We start from the raw sequence: 19,835 nt of genomic DNA, 5'->3' as shown, positions 1-19,835 counted from the left end.
GAGTGGAACCCACGCGTTTCCAATACCGTTTTTGATGAGTAACTATTTGTAAGTATTTGCCAGATAGATAGAAGTCTGCCAATACCACAGCGCTCATGCAAGGAACCTACTTACTCATGCCTCCTAGACACAAGCAGCTGACCCGGATTGAGGCTGATGGAGCCAGGAGATGGTGGTAAATAGAGCATGCTGATGAGGCGGATTCGTTGGTAGGAATGATTGATGAAGCAAATGATGTATGCTTGCCATTGATCTTCGTTTGGACACTTGTCCGAAGAAGCTACGACATGGATATCTTCATGGATCATACTGAAGCATTTGACCGTTCATCGATAAGCAGACTCGGACAACGGGTATATCATTTCCAATCCCCGAACGTCGGTGTCATGGCCCACACTCGGCTGTTTATTAGCTCGAGTTTGGTTCTACGGAAAGTTTAACCGCCTTGGGGGGCATTAGTCAGATGTGTGGCTGGCATTCCGTCTCGAACGCTGCCCTTTGCCTGCAATTCTTCCTTTCCCAATCTTGCCTCATCGTATCCTCAATCTCGGTCAACCCCTGAACAATATACATCACAGGATCACGATGGCGGTGCCGGCAGCGAAGACAATTGTTGCAACCGGGTGCACGTCGGGCTTGGTGAGTGGGCCTTCACTCTCGATTCAGCGTTGGTCCAGGACTAACCCTCCACAGGGCTTCGAGCTTGTCAAGCAGCTCCTTGCAGAAGCCCAGCCGTATCATTTTATCCTAGGGGCGCGAGACATCAACACGGCCCAGGCCGCCTACGACAAGATCCAGTATGACAGCAAGCACACTGTGACCATTCTGCCTGTGGAGCTCTCCGATCTGCAGACTGTCAAGTCGTTTGCGCACCAGACGCTGGAGACGCTAGGACAGCGCCCTATTGACTACCTACTACTCAACGCAGGCATTGCTCGCGATGCCGACGACAGACCCGGCCCCAACGGTTCGCAATGGTGCGACTCCTATATCATTAATCACTTGTGTCAGTGCCCCGAGTGTCCTCCGCCGGTGTGCCTTTTGCAGCTGTTGATTGCTGACGAACCTCAAGCCCAGCACTATCTGATACACTTACTGAGGGCGAAACTCGAGTTTTCTCATTCTCGCATCGTCGTGGTTTCTTCTGGGGCAATTAGGAGGGTCAAGGAGACTAGTAAGTCGAAACTTGTCCTGCAATACCAAACCCCCTGCTCCTTGCTGATGTCTTCTCCTAGGTGGTTTGGAAGATCAGCTCAAGGCCGGTGCTTGTACAGAAACAGGCCTCTACCCGACCACCAAGTTCATCCAGCTCCTCGGCGCACACTGGTGGCGCCGTGAGCTCATGGGCAAGTGCACAGTGGTCGCTACATCTCCCGGTCTGATTCCCGGTACTGGAATTGGCCGCTTCGCGAAGCCAGGCCAGCCGTACCCGTCTCCGAACCACCCAGACGCTAAGAGCGTTCCAGATGGGGCACGGAGCATCCTGGCAGCTTTCACAAGGGATGATCTCCCGGAGGATCCGGAGAGGATCTTCCTGACGAGCTGGGGTGAGTGGTGGCCTAAGGATGTGTATAGCCTGGCCCTAGACAGGGAGTTGCAGAATAAGTGGTGCCCGACCAAAGAAGACATCGAGAAGGTGGAAGGCATCGCGGCATAGGAGATTGAGTTGTGTTTTCTTGTTCGAGTTAGTTGCTGAGGGAAGGACAATCGAGGCGATTGTGGGACCCGTCCCTTGACGTGGGCCCATCATAATACTAAATTTAACTTGATGAGACAATTTAGTACCGACAATTGCAACGGATGGATGATTCTAACGGCCGGAAGCACCGTCTTGGTGCTCGCGACGCACACGAACAGCATAGTCAACTACATCGTGCTCCTCGACGACATTGAGAGCACCACCGATGATGGAAAAGATGCATCAGCCAGTGTCAAGAAGAATACCATCATCTCTTGCGCCGAGCACGGTGTCGTTTTGCGGTCCAGGCCAACGCAACTGACCCGGCATATGCGACAGAGAGCTATAGGCCATCTGTAAACAAGTCACAGGACATTCTTATCAAGATAGTCGGAGCTCCATGAATCAAACATCATGTTCGCTATTCTTCAATAGCAATGATCGCGGCTTGATAATATTTGTGAGGGAGATCGAAGGGACCTCCCCCGAGTTGGTAGAAGATATATCCAGATAAAGCTCGGTTTTTTCAGCCTTCATACCATCTAAGCCATCCTGTGATAACTTTGTCGACCGCAAAGGTCCCTCGGACAGTCCTAGTTGCGTGAGACCCTGCAGCAAGATATGCAACTCAGCAACCTGTCAACCACATGAAGGCCTCTACAGACTTTTTTAGTATCTCTTAGATTAAATTTAACTTTTCGGAAAGCTTCCGCTACGGCCCATAGGAGAAAAACTGCGTAGAGCCTGCACGGGTCTGCCTCGTAGTGTTAATGAATGTTGCTGGCATGTGAAGACGCTCCGAGATTGACCAAAGCAATCATTACATCAGCAAGAGCGCAGAACACCCCCCGAACAAAAGTCAAGGAAAGCCATCAAGAGCCAAACGAGTCGCAGAAGTGGCTTTCCATTGACGACTTGGTAGGATATCTTGTAAGCTTCATATACAATTGACCAAGCGACCTACAAATCCAGGGTGAATCCAATATTCCTGCAACATCACAAGCCGTCGAGAGGAACGAATGTCTTACCATGGCATACCCAATAGGGTATGTGATCTGGGTGCACTTAAGCAGCAAACCTAGCGTTGCGACAGTGAGCGAAAAAGTAACCCCACCGATGGAGATCGCAATGAGACTTAGCAAAAGGGGACGTTGCCCAGCCATAGAGAATAGAGCTTACTTTACTGAGAGACACAGGAGGATGGATAGTGTGCGATAGATCGAGGTAAGCTGAAGGAAAGGAAGGAGAGGTTTGTTCGCTATTTCGAGATGAGTTCACGAGCTACTGCTGCTACATGGTCGGATTTTCCATCAGTTTCGTCTGGCATTTGCGCGGTGCTGTAACCCCCAGCCGAATTCTTCGGAGTTCACCGAGAAATCTGCCACATCATCGATGTTAGGGTACCACTTGAAAGGTTTGCCTTACTCCGTGTCTGACTTCGCCCCCAATACCACGCGTAATTACCTGTTGCTTACTGTGCCAGCTACTCATTGGCCCAGCTAATACTTACAGTCAAGGCGCGTGGTTACTTGTTTGGCTTGGCAGCCATGGCGGCGTGCTTGGCCGTAGAAGCCTACTTTTCTTGATCTAGGCTTCTACTTGATCTTGGCAAGCAAAAGGATGTGATGGAATATAAGGGATTCAAAGGGAGAGGGGTATGATTGCTGGGGCTGATGGCCTACTAGTCCTCGCAGGAGCTCTCTAGAGAAGGAAGGGTCACGAGCTCTATTAACTCCACTATATTTGTAGGATACCTAGATAGACCACAAAGAAGTCAAAATGCATTCAAACAGAGATCGTGCTTTGGGCGCTTGGAAGGTTCTTGTCGCCAACCTTGATCATCCCGCCACAACCTGGCCATCTTCGGGGTTGGGAATAGGAATTTCATCTCCGATAACTCCATTGTCATAGGACTTGTGTCAAAAAACCTGGACCACCAGATCAATCCGTTCTTTCCCACCGTATTAGCAATCGCCCTGGGATGAACTTGTGTGTGTGTGTATGTGTGTGTGTGCTGACAGTCAGCCCTAATGCCAGAATGAGCCTCACCGGTTGATGTCGGCACATGGCACTTCTGTCACAGGTTCCTAGTGGCCGGACCAGCTTCCGGGAGTTGTCCGTGTAAGAGTGTTGATTACGCTCTTGATTTCCCCGAGGGACTTCTATCGGAATAGACCTTCTCCTTCCGTTCCGCAAAGGTCTTGGGACCTTGATTAACGTGCTTTTTGGGCAAGCGATGGAACTTGGTGGCTAATCTATTCAGGTATTTGGGTTCCAACGGTATTCTAGGTCATGAGAAGCGTTTCTTATTATCAGCGGTGATTTCTCTCTATCTGGAATATGATCTGTACATGTAGGAATGCGTTATCATTGCCAGTAAATCATAGATACTCATCCATTGCTTATCCTTGGACTTGAGGCTAGAACCGCTATTGTATTTTCGATGTACCTCCTTCCACTCGCTCTGACCATCCTCTGGGCTGTATCACTAAGACCAGAAGCCTTGATTGCCAGGACAGCAGCGTGGCCGGGTGTGGTCGATTCAGGCCAGCATCATGGTACTCCATAATTACAGCTTACACAATCTCGGCCACCTGACAGGGTTTTGGTCAGCGTCAACACGAGGTGATGCCTCCAAAAACGCTATGTTGACTTGACTAGGCTAGTGCCAGTAATCCCATGAGCAGGCCGTGATGGGTCTGAAAGGGTTCACTCGTCCAGAACTCGCGTTCACCACCTCGGGGGTCGTTGGGGGAAAGAGGGGAAAAAATGACGGCAACTGATGAGTATCTACAAGAGATCACTGGGCCTTTTTCACGAGATTTTCTGCCCCTGGATTGTCTATAAATGCCAGCCTTCGGACTCATTTCACAAAAACTCTTTTTCCTGGCTCAAGATCATAGGCTACTGAACCCTCCGAGCTAGTCATAATGAAGCCGACAATTATTGCTGTCAGCAGCCTACTGGCTGGATCTGCCACAGCAGGTGCGTCTTGCAAGCCAGTCTCTTTCTCGGTGCCAGTCAAGGCCGAGAACCTCGTCATCAATCCCTCCCCAGACCCCAACAACGCCACTGATATACGGAACTACCTTCTTGCAAATATCCAGACTGGTGCGCCCGCTACTGGAACGGCTATTATTAGCGACACATATACCATCAAGGCAACATTCTGCGAGCCCCCAGCTGGAGTCAAGCACAAAGGTGTGCTGCAGTTCCTTGTTCACGGAGCGACGTACAACAAAAGTCTCTGGGATGGCCTAGGCTTCGGTCAGGACACTTATGACTGGCAGCTCTTTGCCACCTCACGCGGCTACCACACCCTAGCCATCGACCGCCTGGGTCACGGCGAGAACCCCCAGCATCCAGAGCCCTTGGCCATCGTCCAGGGGCAAATCCAGATCGAGCTTATGCACAACATTGTCAAGGGCCTCAAAGATGGTTCCTTCTCTAGTGTTCCTGGAGGAAAATACCATCGTATCGCCTGGGTCGGACACTCCTATGGCTCCTTGACTGCAAGTCATCTTGCCGCAGAATATCCTTCTGCTGTCGACGCCTTCGTTCTTACCGGGTTTTCGAGCAATCTATCTTTCCCTCTGGCAACATTGAATGACCTCCAGTCGGCCGCTGTTACCTCACCCCGCTTCAAGGATCTCCCGCTCGGCTACGTTACCTCAACCACAGCAGCTGGACGTATCGCGGGTTTCTTCGCCGGCGGCTTCGATCCCGCCATGGGACAGTGGGACTTTGAACACCGAGACGCAGTCACGCTCGGAGAGTTCTTGACGCCTGCTATCCTACCAGCATCCCACACGCCTTACACTGGCCCAGTGCTCGTTGTAACGGGCGACCAAGACGGTATTTTCTGTCCCAGCGGCGTGGCCGAATGCCCTGCCACACTTGCTAAGACGGGAACGGACGTGTTCCCCAAGTCTTCGCGCTACGATTTCTTTGTTGTGCCCGACGCAGGACACTGCCTCAGCCTACACTACACAGCTCCTGTAGCCTTTAAGACTACCCATGACTGGTTGGACAAGGTGTTTGCCAATTACTCCTGATCTGTATCAGACCTTTGTTGGAGGTGTTTGGTGGGCAATGATATGGCACGTATCTCCACTCAAACTACACCGGAAGATAGTATAGGGTTAACCCAATGTAACAATCAACAATTGACCATTTCTCGCGGCCAAAAGACGTTCGAATATAGATAATATGAGACGACTGTTACATCTTCGGTGTCATAATTCTCTCTATACACTAACCGGGTGCCTAGAAGCAACCTGGTCTTCAACTACTATCGTTTCAATGTCAGAGATGGAGCAAGCCGAAAGCCTGTCTTTTCAGATATCATTCTCTCGGGAGCTTAGTTTTGATTGGCAAGCACAGGAATTGTTGTGGGATCTTAATGCTGGGTTGCAGTCCTATATGGACAGGCGTCTCAGCAAGTTTCATATTGCTCCAATATCACGGGTTATTCAAGACCAAATTTTGCTAGAGGACTAGATGATTTCCCGTATCTCATTCATCGCTCCTCTGATTCGGAAGAGCGATGCTTCGGCGTCGCCTGGTCTGCTTTCTCTACAGTTTCAAGCATTCCAAGTTCATGCGACCATTGCTCTAAAGTCTGTCTCAATGTCAGAGCAAAGACATCGTCGTGTGATTTCCCCAGCGCAAGTGACTTGACGACGCTGAAGGCTGCCATTTGGTGCTGAGCCGGATCCACCGGCTCATGCGGCGGACGCTCATCGACGATACCGGGTGTACTTCTCCTCCGACAGGAGCCGCCACAGTTCCAGAGGGATCTTGCCCATTCGTACTGTATCATCTCGGCCTCCGAGGAATCTCTCCCGTATAACACAATGGCGAGATTCCATGCCGAGTAGTACTTGGGCTCCGCATCATGGTGGAACCTCTTACCTTCCTCCGCCCGTGCTTCGGCGACTGTCTCTTCATAGGTCTCCTTGGCTGCATCCCGTACAACCTTCTCTTGCTGTCGTATTCTGCGCTCTATGTCATTCCTGTCGTATAGACCATCGGAATCCGCTGGTAGATCGCCTATCTTGAGCTCATGTACTAGCTCTGAAAAAATTTGGAGCGCTTGTTCTATATTTGCCCTGACGTAATGCAAAAAGCCCAGCCTTTCCCGGAGGAGGACGCTCTCTTGACGCCGTTGTTTCCGGACATTTTGGGCTCGCAGGCGCTCGCGAATGTCGTTGGAAATCTTGATGCCTTTCTCGTTGTCGAGAAGAGAGACGACAACGAAAGTTGTCAATAGCGACCGCAGAGTCTCAGGATGTTGTCGCCCTAGGCGGAGAGTTTGCTGCTCAGCGATGGAACCAAAATAACTGGCAATTTCTTCAAGTCCTTCGAATTCTTGCAACCCAGTATGCATCTTGACCAGAGCCTCGCCCTGTCTCGCGGCGAGCTTCAAAGGATGTTCAGTATCCAACCAGTCCCTACAATCGTTCTTATCTATAGTGATTTCACTGTAGTACTTAGCAGCTGCCTCAACATGCTCAGGGATCGAGTCCTCGCGGAGGGTGTTGGCTATGTCGACTGCAGCATTGAGAGTGGTGGCGTGGTCCGGTCCGCATGAAGCTTTGCGGCAGTCATAAACCAAACGCTGTACCACGATGACTAATGACCGATCCGCGTCGGGCCTGGAAATCTCAATCTTGGCCCAAATCTCGAGAGTTGTCAAGAGATCGTGATGGGGGCCACCGCTGCCCAGTATGCTTGACAGAGTTGCCGGTTCTGACGACTTCTGATCTGATATCGCTGAGGAATATGATCGCCACCTTGGGATTTCCGCAACGAGTTCGGAGACAATTGTTTTCAGTTCTTTGCCTTGCTCGGCCCTGAGCCCTTTGGCGTTGTTAGAGTCCGTCGATTGATTCATCTCAGTGGGTCCATAAAGCACTCTTTGAGATTGCAGGACGTGAGAGATTGCCTCCTCTGCTGATGTGTAGTCACCGGTCAGAGCGTACGAGTATGCCAACTCGGCAACGCACTGCATCGTCCACGGATGTTGGTCCAACTGATGCGTCTGCTCCCACTTTTCCTTGGCTTCCATCCGTATGGCCTGTAGCAGGCTCTTTGCATCTTCATAGTTGCCTATCCATCGATTGAGAGAGGCCTCTTGAAACATGTACCGCAGCGTCTGCTGGTTGCGCGCTCCTAATGTACGTTTGGCAATTGTAGACAAGGTTTGACAGATACTCAGTGCCTCGAGAGGCCGGGCCTGAAGCTTGTAAATGGTAACAAGCGTGTTCGTCATTTCCAGAGACAGAGGATGTTCTCGGGAGACGTGCTTGTTCATGATTTTGATGGTCTCTTGGCTGAATGCGTGAGCGTGTCTGAGCCGACAGCTGAGCGCAAGGAGCATTGACTTGATGTAGCGGGCTTCGAGAGATAGGAGGTGCGAGAGGCCTAGGACCTCTTCCATTGTCTGAAGGGCTTCCTCGATGGTTACGAGGCCTTCCTTGTAGAGACCTCGCATCATCAGTACCTTGGCCTTGCTGAGCTTTACTGCGGCCAGAATTGTGTCCACGGTGTCGATGCCTTCCTCGGCGGCTTCCAGGCCATATCCGTACGTTGTCGGGGGCAATGATTCTATATCGTGAGTTGACGCTGGTAATCCGGGTCGGCTCTTCTCAGGGGCCTTGTTGTTCTGTACGGCGTGACATATCCTCTCTGCCTCGTCCAGGAGGGCTCCCGCCTTGTTGTACCGGCCGAGATATCCATTGATGAGGCCTAAAAGCCTGCTCACAGCAACGACAAGCTTGAGTTGAGGGCCCGCGACCCCAGCCTGGCTCTGGACGGACTCGATCTCCCCGGCAAAGAGCTGTTCACGAAGGCCTTCATACAATTTGTGTAGCGCAACCACTAGGTCTGACGCCTTTGAAAGATCGCCTTGCCTTGTGAAGGTGACAGCAATTTGAAACCCGGCCCTCTGCCGAAGAACCTTTAGGTTGCGGAACAAATCGTCCTTCTCCCTCGTCCATCGCACTCTGGTAGACGATACGCCCCCAAGATCCGACACTCTTTTGGGAGGCGGTCCCATGGGCTCGGCTGATACTGCGTGGTTAAACGTCACTCTCATGCCTTGAGACTCCTTGTCCAGTATTCTGATCCATTCGTCACACTCCTCCTCTATTCGTTCCAGCCTGTTTCTCGCGCGATCGTACTTGCCCTTCATAATCAATATGACAGCGCGTTGGAACATACTCCGCAGTGGAATATCAGTGCCGGCAAAGAGATCCTGGTTAACTGCATTTCCACACTCGTCATAGAGTATGTCTGCATCGTGGAGCTCACAGCGAAGGAAGTAGTCCTGGGCACGCCGAAAGCTGTCCTCCCAGTCGCTCTGGGGACTCGGTGGTGGCGGGGATGATCGTAGTATAGGGATCGGGATAGTGTGTGGGGTGCTCTCCTCAAACCGCAGAGGACTCAAAGTGGGTGGTGGCTGCACACTTTCTGGGCCTCGGAACTTCCTCTGTATTGTGTCGGGCCCTGCTTTCTCAGCCTTCTCTTCCTTCTCTGCCTTGTCTGTCCCTGTCTTGTCTCCGTTGTCCGGAATCGCAAGCATGCTTCGAAAATACTGGCACGCCTGACTAAAATGCACCTTATCTGTGTCGGGATGGTCGTTCTCGAGATACCGGATTATATCGAGCAGAGGTTGGCTCAGTTGGTCCAGTCTCATATCGTACTCAGTCGGTGGCGGTGGTTCTTTACCCAGGTTCATGTTGAAGAGCGTGGAGCTGCTACGTCGAGGGTTTTCCATAGGAGGCTGTTATTCAAGTCAGCAAGCATAGAAAGGGCTGCGGCCAATATAGCAAAGGCGTACGATTTCCGAGACACGAGCATCTTTGGTAAGTGGTAGCGCAAAGATGCGTTCTCTGATGCGTTTCACCTCAGGCGAGTTTCTAGTCGAATCAATGAAGCAGGCTTCTAGCCATCTCAATCGGACGCTTAGCTCGTTAGCTGGAGGTACCCTCTTGTACTTCTTTCTCTCTATGATATTCGAGTTGTTTCGTAACCGCTCAACTATACGCTCTCTCCATCCTTCAAGCTGGTCTTTATGCCTGAAGTTTGCGTCCCATGCCGGTGCATCAATGCCCAGAAGAATAGCGCCAGCTACTCGTTGTGAATATTCGAGATGCTTGGGAAGGTACTCGGCAAGAAATCGGATTACAAGCCAAGATGCAATGTCATGGCATATGAAGAGCATCTGGCGTGTTGACCCGATTTTAACCTGTTTGGTCTCATGAGTTACGTTGATTTTGTAAGAGTGGAAAGAAATCGAAACGAGTCGTCCTACCAAGGCTTCAGCCATAACATCGAGGAATACTTGATAAGCAGCGTCGAATCCCTTTTCTCCACGTATAATCACGTCGTCCACATCGCACGTAAACACGCGTATCCTGCCCGACGAGGGCAGCTTCTCGTGCACCGACTGAACCAGCCTTTCAATACCTTTTCCGGCATTGCGATAGTTCTTAAGCGCATGCGCTACAATAACTCTAGAGAAGGGTCAGGGCGTATCGCTTATTGAAGGGAACGAATTGTACACTTACTCGACACTATCCGTGTTACCACGGTCGTCGCGCACTAATCGCCAACTGTGTATCTGTCGAACGTGCATCTTTGTCAGGTACGAAATCCATCATTGTAGGGTGTTTGTAAGAGTATCTTACTTTGACTTTATTCATCCTCTTGCTCTTATACGTGAAGTCCTCCTGAATCGAGTCTTGAGACTCGATCTACGTGGACAATGCGAGATTTGAAGCATGAGATGACGTGTGGAAACCCAGGAACAGGGATCTGCTAGAGATCCAGAGATATGGAGAACCTGCAAGCGTGACCGGGAAGACCAGGATGGACACTACACGCTTGCGTGCTTGGTTGGTGGGTGCTGCCTCCAGACACGAGGCAGATTCCGGTGGCTGAGTGTGTCTCAGCTCTCAGCCAGGCAGTTGGGAAAAATGCAGAATTGTGTGGATGGATTAGCGAGCATTTATCACTGCCACCTTGGCCATTTCTCAAACTGACCCTGGCTCATTCTTTTCCCCAAGGCATGTCTTCTCTTGTCGTGGCCTCTTTGTTTGGACGTATCCGACACACATCAACCTGTCCGATGCCAACACACAAATGACAAAACTTTGCCACGAGTCCTTGGGACTTGGAAATGCCACAGATGCAGCAAACTAAGGCACCTCTCACGTCAGGCCCCCACCATTGCTTTTTTGGTCGGAAGCAAGGTGGCAATGACCTGCTTCGTAGGACTCGAGGGAGACTTGAAGGGGGGTATGGTCTGACTGGAATTTCCCATCCTCGGATCAGTTGGCGCCATCATGTGTCCGCTGCTCAGCTGCTAGTCGAGTCTCCCGTCCCTTGTCTAGTACTATGCTTCTTTTGGATGTAAGGGGGGCTAATTTGTCGCAGAGTTATCGCCAGCCCTTCAGGTAGCCGTATTCACTCAATACCGTGCTGAAGCCACGGCGTCAGGAGCTGGAAAACAAAGTCACACGGTCGCGAGCTTAGGTACCGAGAATCCCATCTTATGCACCTTAGAACCGGCCGTGGCGGGGGCCAAAAATGGGCGAGAGCGGAAGGTGTGCTGAAAGAGGGCTCGATCACCGTCCCATTACGATAACCCTAGACCACGGCAACGCTGCCATTGGTAGTTCCCGCGTGCTGCTGAACACTCGTCCAAGCCATAATGTAACTGATTGTGCAGCATGGAGGGTGGAGATGCGTTGTCATTGGCATGGCGACATGCAGGCCGACCCACCACCATGCCGAACCCTTCCTTCGGCGCTTGCGAGACGGAAGTACCAAAGTTTCTCAGCCTTGAGCCTCATCGGGTCGGCCCTTGAGAGCCCGTATTTCAGCCTGCCCTCGTGGGCGGTTTCTGCCTCTAGTCCGGGGCCACGTTTGAGATCACATTATGCGCTGCTCAGGCTCCCTCTCCCACCTCCCAAGCCAGCCTATTCCAACGGTCAGCGTGGATTGTAGATGCCAAGATGCAACACCTCTTTGACTGCTACGGCGAATTCGATATAGAAGTTCCCTGTGTGGTATCCACGGTTTCATGTTGTCGTCAAACCGATTTCTTTGGCCATGGCTACGAGTATGCCGACTTCCTCGAGTTTCCCGCCATGCACGGCTGGAAACTGGATGAGGAGAACTATTCACTCCGTTTGTTAACCCTGGAAGAGCGAAGGGCATACGAAGAATCGAGACAGCATGGGCCCAAAGCGCTGGAGGTGGTGCCCATTAAATCAAGGGATGCTTTTATACAGGCCTGGCTCTTTTTTGCTCTCATCTCATGCATTGTGAAAAAGGATGGGCATCCGCTGTTGAAGTTTTCGGACCTCACTAGATCATTTCAGCAGGGGCCTAGGACACGCAACATGAATGGACTCATCGACACGGCCAATTTGCAGACTGAGCTGGACGAATGGCATCGGTCTGAGCGTGTCAACCGCTCGACGGCGAAACTGAGACTCGTTCAAGCAGACCTAATCCTCGAGCTCGCTCGGCAAGTTGTCAGGACGAATCTCGCTAAGGGTGCGCCTCACGACTTCAAGGTAGACTCTGTGATCTCGATTTCTATCATGATTCTTGGAGAAACTCTCTCAGCTGTCAAAAAGAAGATAACCGAATCTGTCCGTGCTGCAGTCCGCGGCTGGCATGCCGAGGACCAGGAAGGCTGGGGTCCTCCGGAGTACGTGTTCTCCAGGATGGAAGAGAAAAGGTTTTGTCCCCACGCAAGGAAAGTGCTCAGCATCCAGATGGGGACCAATGCAACTCTGCTGCTCGCGGCGTTGAAGCACCATGCTGGCGCAAAGGACCATGGGGATCTTTGCAATATGGATGGATGTCAATATCTGCATCAGCAGCCTTGGGCAAAGAACACCCAACTCGCAACTGCCGATTCACGCTACATCCCTCAATGCCACCCAGAAGATGGCGGAAACTTCGCTACGAGATGCCAGACGGGGCAGTGCTGCAAAGTTGGACCAGACATGGACAGGATCTATGACATTCTCAGGATTGTGAAGCGTTCTGGGGGGGACGAGGGATTCGAATTCCCGCTGTTCAGAATCAAAGAATCGGATGGTGCATTGAGCATCCAAATTCACACGTGGCGCAAGAGCGGGAATAAGTTGCCATTCGCCACCATATCCCACGTCTGGTCTCAGGGCCTTGGGAACAAGGAAGAGAACACCGTGCACGAATGCCAGCTGAGGTTCATACGCAAGCTCCTCGAGGCCGTTGGAGTGCCTTCCGACTCTACGACTCTCAGTGCGCCGTTCTGGTTGGATACTTTTGCTATCCCTGTAAGGTGCAAGACTCTACAAGGTCGGGCCAATGGCTCTCGGGGCGAGGCCAACGCCACTATCTCGCCAGACGATTTCAACGAGCTGAAGCAGCTTTCTATACGTCAAATATACGACGTGTTTGAAGCATCTACGCACGCCATTGTCATCGACAAAGATCTTTGCCAGCAGCGTGTTATGGGCAAGCCTATCGAGGCGTCGATGAAGCTCTTGACTAGCACTTGGATGCGACGACTTTGGACTCTCCAGGAGGCTTTTCTCAGCAAGACGATATGCATCAGCTTTGAATCACGCTTGGATATTCACCGTACCAGTGACAATCCGAATGAGATCCCTCACCCTGGTTGGGACTTTGATATCCTTCTCCAGCAGCTCAATGGGAATCATGATGAAGAAAAGACGCTGCAGGCGGCAATGGCGGGCATTCTGAGGCAGCAGCTGCTTGAAAATCTCATGGGTAAGGAGAGGCAGTCGCGGAATCTTGCAGATGTTTCTGTACCGCAAAAGGGCTCAACTTTAATCGCAAGCGCATGGCGATCTGTTCGGTGGAGGGTAAGCTTAGAGTGTATCCGAAACGCCCCATCGAACATTACTTACTAACTTACGATTAAGACAACCTCACGGCTAGAGGATGAGACTCTGGCTCTGGCCACCTTATTGCATCTGAGCTATCGCGACACGACCATTTCACAGGCTGGAGGTGTTGTTCAAGGACTAGACAAGCCAGACGCAGCCAAGCAGCGGGATGGTATGATGAGAGACTTTTGGACACTGATTGATCGGCGCTATAAAGGATCAATACCCGCAGGAATGATTTTCCTCCCTCTGGATCGGCTGACATTCCCCGGCTTTGGATGGTCCCCGAGATCCTGGATGAGCAGCACCACCGATATCGAGCCCGAGTCCTATCCATACCCTTTATCCCAGATGAAGTACCCCACGGAGCTCCTTCCCGAGGGATTAGTCGTTCGATACCCCGGGATCATTCTACACTGCACTCGGCCAGAGACATTCCTTGCACAGAAGGAAGAAGGATTCACCTTTGACTTTCCGGTCGACAGGGGATTCAATGAGTGGTACACTGTCGGCAAGCACTTTGAACGCGTAGAGCCGGACGCGACTGAGATCACAGAAGCAAAGCAGACTCTTTGGTTTGCAATCATTCTGTCACGCCCGCAGCCAAGAGAGAGGCCTGATGAGATTGGGCTGCTTGTCGAGGTATACAATGTTGCACGGCGACAGAACGAGGGCGAAAGCCAGGACCACGAGATCTACTTTTGCCGCATCATCGACAGATTCCATATCCGAAGAAGCCGGCCCAACTTCTTCAACGGGCTGACAGACGACAGACTCATTGGGGAGCTTACATCGGTTGATCAGCATTGGTGCGTAGACGATTACAAACCGTGTAGGGATCGCATTCGTGCAGAGGAGGACGAGAAGTCGAGAAACGCTCAAGCATTGAAAAGGGCAGCCAAGCTCGCTAGTCGTAAGGGTGACGATAAGAGCATTCTTGCCCGTGGAATGCAGGGTATACTCTCTTTAACAGGCCAAGCTCCTTTGGCAATTCCAGCATCACCCAGACTAGCTGAGATGAGCGGCGGTGGTGGAAAGGGAAAAGAACTAGCAGTGCCCGTCAGGCGCGAAACGTCGTCCAGTACGGGCCCTGCAGGGCCTTCTTCGGTTCATGAAGAGAACACCCCTTTTGGGAAAATGGCGAGGAGTCTTACTGGCACTGTCACTGGCCAGTTTAACAGGATAGCCACGCTAGCAAAGGGGCATTGAAAAAGATACCTCGATGGTGATAGCTTCTCTAAATTATATGAATAATACTTAATGGGCATAATAGCATGTCAAACACGTTCATAGGATATGAACCTGTTGTTGAATAAGAGATAATCAGAAAGCCTCCAAATACGTTTCTTGAAGGGCTCATCCAAGCCGTGAACTTGATATGAGATATAAGAAAACGAATCCTCCGAAGATCCAACATCAGATCACATTGCCCATCCTGGCGTCTCTGTGGCTCTTCTAGCGATATTGAGACTTCGTATCGAAGGGGATTCTGACCGCACCTGGGTTATGCTCCGCGGGCTGTATTGTAGGTCCAGGTGCCGGGAGTCACTCGTGCTATCCTCTTGCCCAACTTCAGTCAAAGTCTGGCGATAGATCGAGCTTCTCAGCCCTGGATCAGAAGCCCGAGCACTTGCCCGGATTTCCGACGTTCGAGCTGTGGACAAAGCAGCAGGCTTCGCTCGGCTCTCGAGACCATATTCACTTTGATAGGGAGATGGATCTTGGTCTTCCTCAAAAACTGGCGAGTTCCGCGGCTCGTATGTTCTCTTTTCCTTCACTGGAGACGCGTACTCAGAATCATCGTCATAGTCCCGGGAAGGATGAGATGGCCGCCATTCTAGAAGGACAGGCGAGGGAGCAAAGACGGGCTCCCGTCGGCGAGAAATGCCCCTCATTTTCCTATCCTGTTCCCGCTTCTTCTCATACTCTTCAGTGTCGCCCGCCCACCATTTCTTCTCTTCGTCACGCAGTCGTCCGGGGAAGAACTCTTTGAGCAGCGGGGTACCGCGTTGATACGTAGCCTCAAAGTCCATCAGACCGTCCATCACTTTCCGTGTCTTGATCGTGTCGATGCGTTTCATCGGCATGTTCCGTAGCCTAGGCGACGTCTCTTTGGCGGCCAGCCAGGCATTCTGAAACATGCCAATCCCTCCGACAGCCAGCAGAAACCAGGTATGGTTCTTGGGCGCGGCGACATTGACCAACAGCAGTAGCCAAAGGATGGACAGAATGACTGAAACGATACTGGTGATCCAAAAGCCGATGGGAAAACCGGCCGAAGTTCGGGATTTCATCTGCATCGTATCTCGCCTCATCGGCAGAGGCTTCTTGTCAGGTCCAACCTTGGGGACCGCAAGCCATCTGAACTTTTCCCATGGGCGACCTATCCGCGGAGACTGCGATGCAGAGAGCTCTTCGAGGTCGAGGCAGTTCCCCCTGCCGATGATGACGACGATATCTCTAGATCCGTTACCAGAGGTAAGCGCATAGACCGCGTTTGATCTCTGTCTATTTGGCAGCTTTTCCGCTTTCCACTGCGGGAGCAGTCCAGTCACCTGGACCAAGACCGTGCCGGCCAGGGTGATGAGCAGAATGCTCCATTCTCCATAGAGCCCGTATGGGAGAGCAGCCAGTGCGATTTGAACCAGTGTACAGGTGAGCCCAATGAGATGAGACCATCTCCATGAGAACTGCGTGTATCTGTTTGAATTCCACAGAGCCTCGTGGACGGTAATTCGGATACCATCATCGTCGAGAGGGGTGTCACGCGCCAGCGTCGATTCGATATCACGCAACATCCGGCCCACGACCCAGTTCTTGTTCTCGCGGGCGTATCCAGAGTCCAGGTTGATGACTTTGACCGGATAATCTGGCTTTGGCAGGAGTCTGCCATCGCCGATAACGTTGACCAGGGCGATGAAGGCATAGGCGACGCAACCGAATGAGAAGCACACCGGCGTATAGAACTTTCCTGTTCCCTGCGCGAAGGCCTGCTGCACCACGTCCCCACCGATGACGAGGAGGATGCTGGATGTGTCGACAGGACTCGACCACTGCGCTCTCAGCTCCGAGATCGTGGTAGATGAATTCATTGCTAGTGTTCATTCCCCTTCTATAAACATGCAGTGAGCACGGCCAGCATTTGCAGATCTGGCAGCGCGAGATGACGAAGCATCTCTCGAGTCCCCCTGAGGTTTTTCTTCTTTCATCATCTTACTCCGATCGAGCCTTGTGATTTCAGCCCCCGATGGCCTTCACGCAGGTGTGCCTGGGGCAGACATAATCGACCAATCACGACCCCAAAGCAACAACAGCTGCATGAATGCCTGCATGTGGCGTTCAGTGCTGTGGTCCAATAAAAAAACGCCACCAGGCACCCTCAACCCGAAAAAATGTGGTCTTGGTACTAAAAGGGCTGTTTTGGGCGTTCTGATAACCGGCAGGCCGCAATGCCTTGATGTCAGACCGCGATGTAGCGGGGCAATCGAGGCTCAGAGCAGCCAACATTGAATCATCTTACCGGAGGCAGAAGCCGCAAGTTGCAAATGAGGCTCTGTGCCTGTCAACCTGCTCATTGCGCTGGTGCTATCTCTCGGATTGTTGTGTGGCTTGTGACCAACCATGGACTGAATCCATGCGAGCATTTGGCTCTTGTTGCGCCAATGTTTTACATTGTTGATTGATTAGCCAAACGGCATTCTATTCGACTTAGTCCGATACATGACGAGATGTTGAGCAAGCATGCAGTGGCTACCGGGGCCATGACTGGTCTCGTAAAGGTGTGTCCAAGAACGACCCTTGTGGATATTCTTCGGGGCAAATCCACATACAGTTGTGATCAAGTCGCTCTAGATAATATAGATATCGTGATCGACATGCGAGAAATTGGATGTATTGAGATAACTCCCCATAAGGTGTTGAACACATGAGATGAGGGATATCTTCCAGCTAATGAACTTTGTACTAGTCAGATTGGATGCTTAAGTCCAGATGCTATTCAGCACACAGATGAGGATGGTGACCTGTATCGAGCATCTCATTTGACGATTCCATGTAGAGACCAGAGAGTACGAAGTGTTGAAATGTTGGCCTGGGTCATACGCGGAGATCCAGAACCTATTCCGTTGCCCAACATGTAAGCTTCAAACGGGACTTGGGTAGATCAACGCCGAATCATACCTACTCTGTGCTCTTGACACATCCAGAACGACGCGGTGAACATGATGTATTAGTTTCAGAAACATTATTCCAGACACCAACCCTTAATTACGGAATTAAGATGCAAATTCCGTATGCGCGGGGGTAACAAATGACCCTCTCCGGCGCCCTACCATCGCCGAAAAATGTATCCTGGCTATGGTGCCTTAACGCCGATGGATTGAGTACCATTAAAAGCAAACAAAAGCCTTGGCAATTTGTGTCTGTTTTGGTTCGTATTCAATGTTCGAAGCCTCTCAGTCCTGTTCTAGCAGTTATGGCGTCTGAGAAGAAAACCGTCTCGGAAGTACCGAGCGACAATGACACAGCTTCCATGACAGTAACAAACGTGGGAGCGCATAGCGATCCTCAGGCCGGCAGTTCTGCGAATGTAGGACTCGATGTAGAGAAGGCGACGACCACATCTCCAGGGAACACTGCAGCCGGAGGTTTGCAATGGGATGGCCCAGACGACCCCGATAATCCCATGAACTGGTCGGCGGCTATGCGACAAGGCCAGGTCCTTCTCGTCGCCGCGCTCCTTCTCACTGTGTTTGTGCCCTTTCAGATCCCACCCGCTGCCAATGCCGCAAGTGGCTGACACCAAACGAAACAGCAATCTTTGCGCGACGATGTATGCCCCGGGCACTTCCCTCGTCATGAAGGAATTCGATTTCGATAGCGAAGTTGTGGCCTCGCTCACCGTGTCCGTCTTCGTGCTCGGCTTTGCAATTGGCCCGCTCCTGTGGGCACCCTTGTCGGAACTCTACGGCCGCCTGCCCATTTATGCCGTCTCAACCGCCGTGTTCCTTGCTTTCATCCTAGGAAGCGCGTTTGCGACGAACCTGGGTGAGTTCATGGCCTTCCGCTTTATCAGCGGCTCTGCCGGAGCTGCTGGACTGGCTATGAGTGGCGGCACCCTGGCAGATGTCATCCCGATCAGCCAGAGAGGCAGGTGGATGGCCCTCTTTGTGTTGGGGCCACTCATAGGACCAACCATCGGCCCAATTATGGGTGGCTTCATTGCGCAGCGAGCTGGTTGGCGGTGGGTGTTCCGCGTTATGTCTATCGCGGTAAGTCCAAGAGCCCTCCTCTATATCATCTCCAGTCTGTCTCCTGACCTGTACCCATCGCAGATTGGTGTCCTCTCAGCCGGCGGCGTGTTTCTCCTCCGCGAGACCTACGCTCCTGTCATCCTTCGTCGCAGAGAGGCCCGCCGGCGCAAGGAGAGAGGAGAAGCCAAGGCCGTTGCGGCACCCACCGTTGGGGGTGAATTTCGCAGATGCATCGTGCGCCCACTGAAGCTGCTATTCCTCTCGCCGATCGTCTTCGCCATCTCCCTGTACGGTGCATTCTGCTTTGGCTTGCTTCTCCTTCTCTTTACGACGTTCTCTGCCGTTTTCATGGGACAGTACGCGTGGTCCGTCGAGGTGTCGGGCCTGTCGTATATCGGCGTGGGCCTGGGCATGATCAGTGGGCTAGCTGTACAGGCGGTCGTGGGAGACAGGATGATGAGGTGGCTCGAGGCGCGGAATGGGCGGACTAAGCCCGAGGATCGGCTCCCCCTTATGGCAGTCACTGCCCCGGCCATACCTATCGGAATGTTTTGGTACGGGTGGTCAACTTACAAGCAGGCGCACTGGATAGTGCCCATCATCGGTACCTTTCCTGTTGGCATTGGTATCACTTTCTTCCTCGTACGTTCTCCGTTTACCCTGTCTTTCTGCCCCTGTTGAAGCTAATGTCATGCCCATCAGACACCGTCTATGCTGTACCTCGTCGATTGTTTTGGTGCGGAGGCTGCCGCTTCTGCTCTGGCAGCGAATACTCTTTTGCGCTCCATAGGCGGTGCTTTCCTGCCTCTGGCCGGACCCCCTTTGTATCGCTCGCTCGGCCTCGGTTGGGGGAACAGTTTGTTGGGATTCTTAGCAGTGGCAATGCTGCCGATCCCATGGGTCTTTTTCCTTTATGGAGAGAAGATCAGACTGAGCCGCAAGATCAAACTGTGATGCCTCGATAACTCTAAACAGTTGTTGGATCGC

At 52.0% G+C, this 19,835-nt stretch overlaps 6 protein-coding genes across 6 annotated transcripts; 4 read left to right on the top strand and 2 right to left on the bottom strand.

The window, feature by feature from the left end:
• Positions 1-585: 585 nt before the first annotated feature.
• On the top strand, positions 586-1,657 carry E0L32_002591 (uncharacterized protein; the record flags this gene model as incomplete). Its single annotated transcript, XM_031136798.1, has 3 exons — positions 586-639; positions 694-1,174; positions 1,236-1,657. 3 exons carry the CDS (start codon positions 586-588, stop codon positions 1,655-1,657), a joined length of 957 nt encoding a protein of 318 aa, XP_031000445.1.
• Positions 1,658-4,608: 2,951 nt separating this feature from the next.
• E0L32_002590 (uncharacterized protein) lies at positions 4,609-5,733 on the top strand (the record flags this gene model as incomplete). Its single annotated transcript, XM_031136797.1, has 1 exon — positions 4,609-5,733. One exon carries the CDS (start codon positions 4,609-4,611, stop codon positions 5,731-5,733), a length of 1,125 nt encoding a protein of 374 aa, XP_031000444.1.
• A 464-nt stretch (positions 5,734-6,197) lies between these two features.
• Positions 6,198-10,319, bottom strand: E0L32_002589 (uncharacterized protein; the record flags this gene model as incomplete). Its single annotated transcript, XM_031136794.1, has 3 exons — positions 6,198-9,464; positions 9,522-10,197; positions 10,252-10,319. 3 exons carry the CDS (start codon positions 10,317-10,319, stop codon positions 6,198-6,200), a joined length of 4,011 nt encoding a protein of 1,336 aa, XP_031000443.1.
• Positions 10,320-11,700: 1,381 nt separating this feature from the next.
• E0L32_002588 (uncharacterized protein) lies at positions 11,701-14,805 on the top strand (the record flags this gene model as incomplete). Its single annotated transcript, XM_031136793.1, has 2 exons — positions 11,701-13,572; positions 13,633-14,805. The coding sequence occupies 2 exons, from the start codon at positions 11,701-11,703 to the stop codon at positions 14,803-14,805; spliced, it is 3,045 nt and encodes a 1,014-aa protein (XP_031000442.1).
• Positions 14,806-15,017: 212 nt separating this feature from the next.
• E0L32_002587 (uncharacterized protein) lies at positions 15,018-16,688 on the bottom strand (the record flags this gene model as incomplete). The annotated part of the gene is made up of 1 exon (XM_031136792.1): positions 15,018-16,688. One exon carries the CDS (start codon positions 16,686-16,688, stop codon positions 15,018-15,020), a length of 1,671 nt encoding a protein of 556 aa, XP_031000441.1.
• Positions 16,689-18,070: 1,382 nt separating this feature from the next.
• E0L32_002586 (uncharacterized protein) lies at positions 18,071-19,802 on the top strand (the record flags this gene model as incomplete). Its single annotated transcript, XM_031136791.1, has 4 exons — positions 18,071-18,345; positions 18,410-18,866; positions 18,930-19,490; positions 19,551-19,802. The coding sequence occupies 4 exons, from the start codon at positions 18,071-18,073 to the stop codon at positions 19,800-19,802; spliced, it is 1,545 nt and encodes a 514-aa protein (XP_031000440.1).
• Positions 19,803-19,835: the final 33 nt, after the last annotated feature.

This window comes from Thyridium curvatum (genome assembly GCF_004353045.1).
Source record: "Thyridium curvatum strain D216 chromosome Unknown NODE_10_length_634906_cov_78.760910, whole genome shotgun sequence".
Taxonomy (NCBI): domain Eukaryota; kingdom Fungi; phylum Ascomycota; class Sordariomycetes; order Thyridiales; family Thyridiaceae; genus Thyridium; species Thyridium curvatum.
This window is presented reverse-complemented; position numbering and strand designations above follow the sequence as displayed.